This window comes from Rhinolophus ferrumequinum, chromosome 8, assembly GCF_004115265.2.
Source record: "Rhinolophus ferrumequinum isolate MPI-CBG mRhiFer1 chromosome 8, mRhiFer1_v1.p, whole genome shotgun sequence".
Taxonomy (NCBI): domain Eukaryota; kingdom Metazoa; phylum Chordata; class Mammalia; order Chiroptera; family Rhinolophidae; genus Rhinolophus; species Rhinolophus ferrumequinum.
Window position 1 is genome coordinate 37851855 of NC_046291.1, and position 12796 is coordinate 37864650.

The 12796-nt window shown below is 38.0% G+C and overlaps 1 protein-coding gene across 4 annotated transcripts in view; it reads right to left on the reverse strand.

Moving 5' to 3' along the window:
* MYO1B (myosin IB) overlaps nucleotides 1-12796 on the reverse strand; it is a 171668-nt gene that overhangs the window by 117740 nt on the left and 41132 nt on the right. For all 4 annotated transcript variants that reach the window (XM_033112280.1, XM_033112276.1, XM_033112279.1 and 1 more), the window contains exon 3: nucleotides 6089-6204. In XM_033112280.1, the coding sequence (XP_032968171.1) occupies nucleotides 6089-6204 (116 nt within the window). The remainder of the gene's footprint in view (nucleotides 1-6088; nucleotides 6205-12796) is intronic.

Below are 12796 nucleotides of genomic sequence, written 5' to 3' on the forward strand. Positions count from 1 at the left end.
AGGCATACACGGTGACTACCTTCTACTTATTTTGACCTGTGACAGTCATGCAGAAAAGCAAAAAGGAAATTTAATCTACTTTCGAGATGGTGGCATTAGATTTGAGATGTTAATTTAAGGTATCTAAACTGGAGAGTAAGCCGGAGCTCAGATCCCTCCCTACACAAGTTACACACGTAGATAGACCTAATCTGATGCAAAGACTTCCAGACCACAACCTATCAGGGATTGACTTAAACTATCTGAGAGAATATGGTTCGAATGTGCTTCTAGGAATACTATTTAAATCCCTTTGTCTTTCATAAAAGCTTCCCTCCCTTCGCCATACCCCTTTCCCTCCTGATAATTTGAACAATACTGGTTTCTGTAAACTTAAGGTTGAGAATTGTCTCCCTCAGGAAGACAAGAAATTTACCTGCTTTGTTCACTGCTATAATCCAGTGCCTAAAAGAGAACCTGGCATATGGAAAGCTCTCAATATCTGCTTAGTAAATAAGTAACTTTTCTAAAGCAATAAGTAGAAAGACTGCCAGATGGCAAAGCACAAAACACTTTTCTGCAAGTGGTTTTCTGGGAGGTACCGGATCAATTTGAGGCTCAACTATTCCTAAAGTCAAATAGATAAATAACAAAAGTCTCAGTGACGTGACATGACATCATATCATTTCTCTCTCTCCCCACACCCTTTCTCTCTTACTCCCTAAGAAAGCACTTTCATACCAGTTATACAAACAACTTCTCTGAGAATTCAGGATCTAGCTGTCATAAGAGTTCTCAAAATGAGTAAAATTTTATTCACAGAATGTCAACTCTGCTGTAGAAAAGAATATAAGACAAAAGGGACAACACCTGGGACTTCTAGACCCTTATTCTAAACTCTGGATACCCAACCATAGCACGTGTACATTTTGAGATACAATCAGAAATGTTCTTTGTGACATTTATCTGGTTCACCTTGAATGGAGCAAAACCAGGACTCAAAACCCACAAGCATTCTAGCAACATCATTCTATGGCCAACAGGATGTGGTCCTGCAAAATCAGTATGGCACAAAATTAGGGGTCAGAGGTTCCCTAGAGACAGAGGGCTGATGTCTAGACAACTCACAGGAGCACTATGCAAATCCACCATCAATTACTTTCCCATTTTTAGGTGAGCGTAGCCAGAAATTTTGCAAAGCCTTAAAGCCATTTTTCTCAGTTTTTAAAATTTGTTACAGGGTTTTTAATTTCCTAAAATGGAAAGACTGACTGCTTCCAATTGTGCTTGTAATGCCAACAAGCCACCACATTCTATCTTAATCTAGGACACATTTCAGCTCGTTCCCGGGCTATGACCACCAGGAGGGATTGCTGGCAGGAGCCACCACTCTTCCTTCTAGTGGCACGTTCCCTCCAGTAGTTACCTGGTATAATTAGATGTTAAGTGCTCTACATCATGAATAAATTGAACCTGAACACTCAGTGTTGAAGAGCACCATAAAAATAATATTCTGTTTGCTTTTCCATAAAAGTGAGAAAGAATCCTCATTATACTGCATGAAGTTTTAAACAAACTCCGCAAATACCCTAGCAAGAATAGTTTGATTTCACTGAATTGTCAGAGAAAAGATAACAACCAGTAAAATGTAATGAAAAATTATTTAAAGCCTCTCTGGTTCTACAGTTACTGAGCTGTTCAAAGAACTGAGAGATCATGAGATGTGTAGAATAAAGTCCATAATTTATGGAAGTTTCTATCTCATTAAAGAGGATGACACCAAAACACGATCAAACCAGCAGTAAGAAAGATGGTATGTAAGATTACATGAGTGGTTCTGCTAACTCAAAGGCAAGAACAGTCACTCGTGGGTTAGGCTAGGACTGATAATGCCTTGAAGACATACCCCAGGAGACTGGTGGGATTTTAACAGAAGAGAGGGGTACGGGGTGGGAGAGGTAGAAAGGAAAAGACGTGAAAGGCTGTGACTCAAAAGGAGGCTCCATGAAGGAGCTTCGCGGTGTCTGAGGCTGGAGAGGAGCACTCAGGCTGGACTGTGGCGAGCCTGAACACTAAGCCACGAGACTGGGAGTTCACTCAGACAGTAATTAGGGAGCCCAGGAAGGTTTCTGGAAAGGGAAACAGCAGGATCTGATTTTAGAAAGATCCATCTGATGGTGATGCACTGTAGCCAGTGCTCAAAGTTAAAAGGCAGTCACCCAACAAAAAGCCAGGGATCTAGTAACGAAAACATCAGAAGGTATATATATACGGCCATGGTGCTCTCCTGACTGGCTGAATGGAAATTAAATAGCTCAGTTATTTCCCCCATCATTCTTTCCTCTCAGTGAGGTTTGGTGATCCGAGGCAGTTCTTCATGAACGCAGTGACTGAGTTGTCCGAAATGCACTCAGTCCTCGCTGGGGTATATTTAAAAATTCCTTTTGTGCAAGGAATTTTTAAAAATCACTCTAGAAAGGCACCTCCTCACACCATTAGAAACGCCAATGGTGTTGTCCACGCCACCCAGTGGGGGCTCTCATTTTTCTGGGCATGCCACCCAATGATACCACAGTCAAGGTATGGCTCCAAACATAAAGAGAATAGGAGTTCAGGGAAGAAGGGAGCAGAAGAGGATGACACCATAAAACTAGTTTTGAAAAGGAATGTAGGTAAGAAACCACTGTTTCTTTTCACTTTACTCATTCATATATACATTTCCACTATCCAAAAGTCAGGTATTTACACAGAATGTAAACATTTTTCAGTTTTCTGAAATTTAAAGAAAGATAATTCCTGGACACCTTCAAAAACACAAGAGCTATATAGCAGGGGGATTTCTGGGTGTTTTTGCAGACTAACAAACAACAGGTCAAATTAAATTCCAAATGCAACCTGGGATAAATTAATTGGCAAACTTTTCAAATTATGTGGTCTGAGCAGTTGCTGAAGTTCTTCTTTTATTCAAGATGGAACCAAATTCTTGAAACAGTTATGGTCAGAACGCATCAAAATCACCTTATCCTACTGTATCACACAAATCCTATTTGAGAATATCAGGCTGGGTTAGTAGGGAACCTAGTTCGTACTGACCCTATTTCAGATACTATCAAAGATGGACATTCACCGATAATGATGCAGGAAAATGCATTAAAAGAAGTGGGAAAATGTCCCACAATGGAAGAAAAAAAGTGGTGAGAAAGACCATGTTAGAATGTTGGAAACATGTTCCACATACTTCATTATTACATAATTATCATAATCATCACTGCTAAAAGCAGCAGCTATTCTTTACAGGGCTACAGGGCTAGACAGATTCCATGCTAGGCACTTTACATGGACCAGATAATTATATTATTTAGATATCTATGAGGTATTTATCCCTCACAAAAATCTCATGAGTTAATAATTATTTTCCCATTGAACAGAGCAAATTATGTAATTTTTGCATTGAATTTTTTTCAAGTTATTTGCTCAAGATTGAATAGCTTGTGTGAATGGAGGAGTTGGAACTGAAACCCAAGTCCTGTTCAATATACTCTGAACACTTACTTCCAGATGCTTAGAATATTTTGGTGTGCAAAAACTGGCATTGTAGGTGAAATTGACACGAATCAAATAATCCCCTAGCAAAATGTTCAATTTTAACTGTGACAAGAACAATCGATCTGACCTAGGCAGGGAAGGGGAGAGGGACAGTTGTTCCCTGAGGAGGTCTAATGCAATCTGAGATCTAAAGGAAGATCTTGAGTTGCCTTGGGAAAAAAGGAGGGAAAAGCATTCCAGGCAGAAGGCACAGAATATGTGTGGTGAACACAGTAAGATGGGGAGAGGGCATGATAAGGATCTAGGAAATTCAGATTCATTAGGTAAAGCTATACCTTGCACACACCCCACACACAGTGTTTTGTAGACCATAGTAGAAAGGTTTTATCTTTACCCTAAGCACATTGGGAATTTATTTTATTTTATTGCTGGCTGTGGTGGTTTTCCTTGGAGGTAAGGAGAGTGAACTAAGATAGCAGTGTCATGTAGCCTCTTATAGGAATCTCTGTGGGGGTGGAGGGTGAAAAACTGATTCCAGAGCAGGAACTTCTATGTTCTAGAATAGACATCTATTATATATCTAAATGTCCCCAAAGTGGAGATTTACGGTGCAAATGGAAGAATGGCGTACAGTCTCTGGAGGTAAACTGAGGCATAGCTAAGGTTACCTTGGAGGGCCCAGGGTGCAGGAACACAGGCCACCCAAGGGTAGTGGGATGGAAGTGCACAGTAAGAGGCCCTAACATGAAAATGGAGGAACCCATTTCTAGCTGAGAGACACAGAAATGACTGTTTTTACACCCCAGCTCCCCAGCCACGAGCTGTGTGGCTCTGGATAAATCACATGTCTTTCTGTGACAATTTCCCCATTTGTAATAGGACCTACCTCACAGGATTGTTTAGAAAATAAAATGAGTGTATAATATATATAAAGTACTTAGAGCTGTACCCACACATAGTAAGTACTCAATAAATACAAACCATCACTATTTTTATCATTATTATTAATACTACTATTGTAAAAGATCAACATATGTGGTAAGCAGTTAAGGAAATGCAAACATTTGTAAATATACATCTAAAACAGCATGTTCTCAAACGTGCATGTACATGAGAATCACCTGGAAAGCTTGTAAAAAATGTAGATTTTTGGCCTGTTAGAGGTAAGGCCTTGGAAACTAGATTTTTCATAAGCTCCTAGGGGATTTTGACATAGTTGATCTAAGCATCTCATTTTAAGAAGTTTCAAGGCCTATAATTTAAAATAAACATTCAGGCATCAAATAATTTCATTGCAAGGACTTTATAAGGATAACTTTATAAAACAAATTTCAGGTTATATATTTGTTAAGGCAAAATGAAACACAATCACTTGAAAAATCTACTTCTAGAAGTAAACTAAATAATCAGAATCCGTTTGATTGGCAAAATATAGTATTTAGCTTTTAATAACCATTTTCACAAATATTTTTATTTTTTTTGGCCAAGTGTTCGTGTCATTTTATTTACTTTTTATTAAATTTATTGAGGAGACATTGGTTAGGAAAATTATATAGGTTTCAAGTATATAATTCTATAACAGATCATCTATATATTGCATTGTGTGTTCACTAAAGTCAATTCTCCTTCCATCACCATATATTTGACCCCCTTTATCCTCTTCTACCACCTCCCCTCCCCCTTACCCTCTGGTAACCACTAAACTGTAGTCTGTGTCTATAAGTTTTTGTTTCTTTGTCTTGTTCCTTTGTTGCTTTCAGTTTTATAGCCCACATGAGTGAAATCATATGGTTCTCAACATTTTCACAAATGATTTAAATGTGATTCTAAATGGCCCAAAAAATGTTCTTTAATTATTCGATTTTGTTTTCTATCAAAATTAATAGAGCCCATCTTCAATCATACAGAGAAAATTATCTTCTGCTAAGACACAACTAAAACTTTGCAAGTTCTTTCACTTTAATTCAGGGTTACTCAACTTCAGCACGCTGCAATTATTTTAAGTCATTATTTACAAGAATTATTTACACTAACAAGTGACCTTCTTCAGAAAAATCAAACAAGTGACTAAGTTCAGAGAAGGTGAAATCATTGGCCTCATGCACACATGTGGTGAACAATGTCCGAGAAGATTATAAACTCAAGGTATTATTTAATCCTTTTGCTCAAAAAGCCATTACACAACCCAATACTTGGGATCTTTAACTCAACAAGAGTATGAAAACACTGCTTAGGCTCTTTATAATAATAAACAATGCACATTCCTGTTTTATTTGCAAAAATAATTAGCAGCAGCTGCTACTTACACAGAATTTTTAACAGAAAATATTTTACATACTGAACCCAAATATTTCAGAACTTAAAAAGCTTGACGCCAAATGAAGTGTTCTGCCTTTTTAAAATTTAAAATAAGACATGACAGTTAACTTCTACATTCCTTCATCTAATTAGAAAAAAATGACTGAAACATTTTCCTGAGACTCAAAGAAAACAGCTGGACACATCTGTCAACTAAGCATCTCTGGAGGGAAAGGAAAACTTAATGCTTTAATACCGTACTTACATGTGAGGGCTCAGTTCATAAAAATTTCTATTCCTGTAATCTTCCACTTTCTCTGGTGAATAAATGGGCAATGACCGGTAAGGGTTAACAGATATAACCACACTTCCAATGTATGTCTGCAAAAGAAAGAGTAAAATATACCCATTAGTACACAGAATGTATTTAATATCTTAAGTCTTAGTGACGCATGATTTCATCCTTTAAAAAAACAACACTAGTTGTACTTGACCGTTTATTTTATACTTTTCAAGAATGCTTTCTTTACATCTCTGAAGACATGGACGATAATGTTTATTCATTTTGCTGATAAATGAAAGCAAAGACTTATACATTGAAAGTACTTTTCAAAATAAATCTCAAGATTAACTTATGATACTGGATAAGAGTTCACTAAAGCCCTGTCATATTTGCCTAAAATTTTATCACCAACCACTAAGTGTGAGCAAGAGTATGCTTTTCCTGACTCCATTCACAACTGGTGTTTCCGTCTCTCCTCTTCATCTTCCTGTTTCAGTTTATAGTAACCCAGAGCTTCTCCTCCTCCCTGCCCATACTTATACCTGTCAGATAAATAGGTGCACTGCCCTTATGCAAGCCTGTCAATCTCTACAATGGGTTCAGACCACATATAAGGCAATATTAGAGCCATTTATCCCTTGGGCATTCAAACAACATAATTGCATATTACATCTAAGGTACTGTAATATCAGAATTTAAATGTACTTTCTGAAGGAGAGTACACTTAATGTCAAATTTAAATTTAATGTAGAATTTAAATGTACTTTTGGGGGATCAACACTATATTTTAGCAGACACAAACCCTCTCGCGTTACAAACCAGAACACTATCTTCCTTTCCATTTTGATCTTAAATTCCTGGGCAGCAGGAGTAGTGTAGTTCATATATTTAGTTCATACTGTATAAAGACTAGCACAATGCCACAAGCAAAAGTCATTTAAGTGTAACTCATCTTAGCAGCCCCATTTTTCCTTTCAGTTCCAACATCATAAAGATGGATGCAGGGGAAGATGCTAACAAAAATGTTACATAAATAAAAATTTTTTTTAAGAAAAAAGTTTTTCTACCATTGGATTCAAAATTATCGGTCTTTCTAAAAAATTAGAATAGAAAGTAGAACAGTAGACAATGTTCCACTGATTTTTTTTTAATGGATCGATTATTTTATTTTATTATTATTATTTTTTATTATTTTAATTATAAAAGAACTTTTCCCCCAACCTAGAAAACTGAACAGGTCATTTTTATACACACTTTCATCCAATGAGAACATAATCTTATCAAGCGTAGACAAGACTGCTGTTGCGAAAGAAAACTCAGTTCTCACAATTTTTTTGCATTTGTTTCCGGCATGCTATCACTAGGACCCCACGAATTTGGCCTGACCAGAGATGACTTCAAGTTTCCTAACTTATCCCGTTTAGATAAGATTTTTTCAAGGTTTCTCCACACTCCAACCCACCTGGGCAAGTAGATGGGAAATGCTAGAAACTGAATAATTAAATTCCTTCTAACTAATTTACTAGAATTCGTTACATTGGTAGATATGGAAATATAATCATTGGTTATTCCTTTAGTATCTGTTGATTAAAAGATAAGCCTTCTTTAATAGAAAAGTACATGAATTTCCATTTTTAGGTAATATATTGAATAAAGTAATCAAAATAAATATTTGTTGTTAGCAGAGAAATGAATTATCAAGTTGCTCTTTAAAACCAAACTTCACAGTAGCTACATTCTTGATAAAAATCTGCTTCTGTGGCATTCTTGTATAGAGAACAAACCCTGCTGTCTCAAACCGAAAATCAAAAGCCACACCACCAAGTTAAAAGTTTATCTTTGTTACTTGTGACTTTTATACATACTGAATTATGTGTGCTTTTTTCCCCCAGCTATTTCCCTATCACCTAGAACAGGTCTGGCACAATAAAGAGGTCTCATAAATATTTGTTAACCGAATGACTGATTTGCACAGGGCCCATTCATCCCTAAGAAAAAGGATGATACAAACCACTGACTCTCGTACAATTATTCTTCTCTCAAAATAGCATGCCAAGTACAGTGCATACATGCCTAATATTTTATTAAACCTGCATGCCATGTGTTGCCACTGAACAAACCCTTAAAACTATATGCTTTCCCCTCAGGTTCCTTGTCCTATTGTGGGAGATTGTTTGCATAGATGGCTGGGAAAATTCCTTCCCTGTATGCATACGACTTTGAAATGTGACTTTGCCACTCTTTCTATTAAGAGATAGCTTATTTCTCCACCCCTTCAATCTATACTTGTCTATGTGACTTGATATGACCAAATGGACATTATAAGATGAGACACACAAGGAGAGAGGCTTGAAAAGAATTTGTGCAGTAAGATGTGCTCCTTTTTTTATGGCTGCAACTGGAAGCCATGATGTAAATAAGCTTGAGCTAGCCTGTTGGAGAGATCACATAGAAAGAAAGCCCAGTCGCCCTGAACTAAATAGCCTAACAACTATCAAATGTATGAGTGAGGCCATTCTCAACCAACCAGCCAGCCCCAATTAGCCCTGCAGATGCGTAAAGCTACATGCATGATCCCAGAGGAGACCAGCAGAAGACACACCAAACTGAACTCAGCCTAAATTGCTACCCCAAAGCTGGGCGCAAATAAATGCTGTCGTTTTAAGCCATTAATTTTTGGGGGGGATGGTGGGGGTGTTACACAGTAATAACTACTGATACACCAACACAGCTCAGCAAGTCAGAAAAGGGGCCAGGCAGAACAAGCTGTATCAATCTAAATAAGCAAAAAGAAAACTGTGCTTATCTCTCCATTCCACTTTGTGCAAATGTTTCAGATATGTAGGCTCTACTCTTGAACTCCTAATAGGTTTGTCCTCTGTTATGATACCTGCCCTTGCTGTTGCTTGGGTTTCTTCCTTGAAGGTCCTATGTGTGTTAGTCAAAGATTTAAATATTCCCACATGTGCCAAGAGGATAACTCAAATGTCCACAGTCACAACCCTCCTTCCTTTGAGATTCAAAACATCCCTGACAGCAGCTGATTGGCTGGGCAGCTAGCTACATTCAAGTAATTGCAGTACCATATTAAACGTCTTTTGGGGGGATCGAAACAAGAGTGACCAGACAGTTCATTGTTACATCAATTAACATTTAGACTTAGAAGTGATACACTTGATTTTGTTTTTTAACAAGCCACTGTATATTGTTTAAAGTTGGCAATTTTTTATTGCATCATGCTCTCAAAACTATGGTAAACTAACTCCTTAAATAATCCTTGGAATTAAGAAATTGGACATTAAAAAAAAAAAGAAGAAATTGGATATAAGACACAGAGCTTCTTCAAGTTAAGTATGTGCATTAAAAAGCCTGGTCATTATGTGTCCTTTTTATTCTGAACATGCCAAGTGGAAAAAAAGGAAGAAAAGCATTGTAAACTTTTACAAAAGGGAAAAGCAAAAAGGACCCACCTCTTGCCCCCTAGAGTTCCACTCACTTATTCGACTGGAAATAAGAGATAAGCGTGTACTATGTCCAGCACCAGTGATCTACTCTGGAGCTCGGACGGTGCCAGTACCAAGAGAGCCACAAAAGGCCTCCGGCATCTTAGTTCATTCCAACCAGGCCACTTCTGTGGCCATGCTCATCTTGAACCTGGCCCCTATGACCCAAAGGAGTCAGAGAAACTCCTACTAGAATCCAGAGGATGTTCTTCTATTTGGCTGATCACATCAAAAAGGACCCCTTCCACATAATGGCTAAGACCACCTACCAATTAGGTTCTAGCTACCTTCTCCAGAAACAAGTCTGGCTCTCCTTACCCTCAATGTATGTACTTAGGTATGTATGTATGTATATATGTATTGCTCAGTATACTTATTTACTCCTATCCATCCTGTAACCAACCTCCTAACCATCCTTACCACTTCCTAGCTCAGTACCTCCATGCTTCTGTTAGGTAGAAATTAGAAAATGTAAGAGAAGGAGGAAGGGTGGGAGGGTGTCCACAGTGCCTACAGAAAAAGCTCATAAATAGCTTTGATTAACTGCCTCCAGCCATATTGTTTTTACAAAACCAGAGGACTAAGAGATGGTCTAGAACAAGGTGGTCAACAGACCTCCACCCATCTTAGGAGGTCACGCCTTCCCGAGGAGAGCTTGCACCACTCCCCCCACACACACACCCACATTCCCCCCCCAAATCGATATGTAACTTCCTCACCCCACCAAGCAAACTCTAAGTCCTGGGACAAGGGGCCTAGGTCTCGGTCTCTCTGTCTCTGTCTCTGTCTCTGTCTCTGTCTCTCTCTCTCTCTCACATCTCGGCTAGGCCCCTTCTCTTCCCTGAGAATGTATCACTAATAAACCCTGCTTCCAGTCTAATCAGCATGTTGACCTTTGTTTCTTCACTGCATTGGCAAGAAGAACCGAAACTCCCATAACACTCCCATCCCTCAGCACCCCAAGTTCTCAGGCATGTGTACACCACCACCATGACAAAAGAAAGCTCCCTCTCTCCCACTGCCCAGTGGGACCAGCCTCTAACATCTAGGCGGGGAGGGGGAAGGAAGTCAAGGGAACAAGAAGGAAAGAAAAGAAAAAGGGAAGAGGAAGCGTAAACTCTACCTTTCTATATATAAATGGCACATTCAATTAGCAAGTTTATCTTTTACTTCTCAAGGGCAGATATTAAATCAAGAATGTACAAACATTCCGAAGTCAAAACAATCCTGTTTTCATATTTCACTTATCTCCAGCATTCCAGAACAGACGCCTTGTGAATAATACTTGAGTATTCCTATTGTGATTACAGTGAAAACTGAAGTCTTTTCTGGAAGACATGAACTTCCACTCTCCAGATCACAATTTAGAACCCAGAAGAAAATCCTCTGATATATACTTAGAGATGCAAAAATAATGCATACAAGTGGACACTTTGGTCAACGTTGCTCAAGCAGTAGTTCACCATAATCAGAAGTGTCTAGACGCTGATGGTAACCACTTTGAGCACCTCTTGTAATTGCAGAAGTCAAACGTGACTTGTATTCATCTTTTGTTACTGAGTATCATGATTTTAATAGTTTTTTCCTTTCTTAAAATGTGTATACATTTTTTTGGCACCCTCTGTACATAACTCAAGGACCATGAGTTTTATTCTATAAGAAAGTTCTTCCAGAACCCCATTGTCAGAGATTCTATTTCAGTGGTCTAGGGAGAGGCAAGGCATTCGTATCTTCTAAAGTCTCCCCAGATAGTCATGTATAACCAGAGTTGAAAACCATTGCTAATGGCCTTCACCTTCAGGACTCCCAGGACTGGGTTTGACTCTCAAATGCAGCAATCATGCTAGTGTCGCTGTTGGCCTATCCTCTATCTTTCTTTCCCCTTCAAATATTCCTATGTAATTAATTCTGTAAACATTGCAAAACGAAAATCCTTTTAGCCGACTTTCATTTTGGCCACAGTTCTAATAAACTTGGCATATGGTATTTCGGCACACTACAGAGAAAAACAGCAGCAACATCTGTAAACTGGGGCCATTCTCTCACAGTATATTTCAAATATTTGACTATGACTCATTGCAAGAAATAAAATTTTCATCACCACCAAGTATGTGTACTTGAGTGTCTATTTATATACACATAAATACATATATGAAATTATATTTCACAAAACCATAAATACCCTAATCACATGCGATGCACTGATATCTTTGTTGAATTCTATTCATTACAATTTTTTTTTTGTAATTTGCTTGTCCTAACCCACTAAATGGTTTTCATCACCCACTAAAGGGGTGAAACTTGCAGATTAAAAACTACTGCTATAGAGCAGTTCTTATCGGCTTTTCAGTTATGGATCCCTTTGAGATGACAATGAAAGCTATGAACATCTCTCCAGAAAAAAACACATACAATAAGCACATGAAAGATAAAAGTTTGCATACAGTTGACATACCAAGATAAGAATTCCCACCCTAAGGGGAGAAAACGATGGCCAGTAATGGAAAAGGGAAGACACAAAGGGAAAGAAAAAGAGAAGCACACAGAGAGAAAAGGAGTAAGGAGTGATCAAAATAATTTTAAAGTATAGAAATGAAAAGCTACTTAGAGTAAGAGCCAACAGTTCAGCTCAGCTGGCCCTGCGCACTGAGTCAGAACACAGCATAACGATCAAGGGCCAAAATGAGAGAGCATTCTGTTTTTGATGACAAGGCTACATGCAATGCTTTTTTCAAAGGGAAATAGTGAAGCACAATTTTAGTATTTTATGAGTCTCAATTATATAGAACTGTATATGCCTTCTTCCATAATGCCAGGGAAATGAAACATTAGTATCCATACACCAAAAACTCAGGAGAGTTTCACATCTTTCCTATCAGGGTAACATCAAGGTCTTTAGAAGCCCTAAAACTCTGTAGTTTTACATTTCAATTCCCCATATGAAATTGAAAATAAAATTATAACTAAAGAATAAAAAAATGTAAGGAAATCCTACAATGACTTGTTTTCACCATGATGGCTACTCTAATGCTTCTTTTCAAGTATCAAATTCTTCCAATATATTTTTAAAGCCCTGCTTTGCTGAGGCTCTAACTAGGCATCCCATCTGCCTACCTACCAGCTTCCTTATTTTCTTCAGAATGAATTTGTTACTTGTTTAAAGTCTCTGCAGCTCCTTAAAAACTCA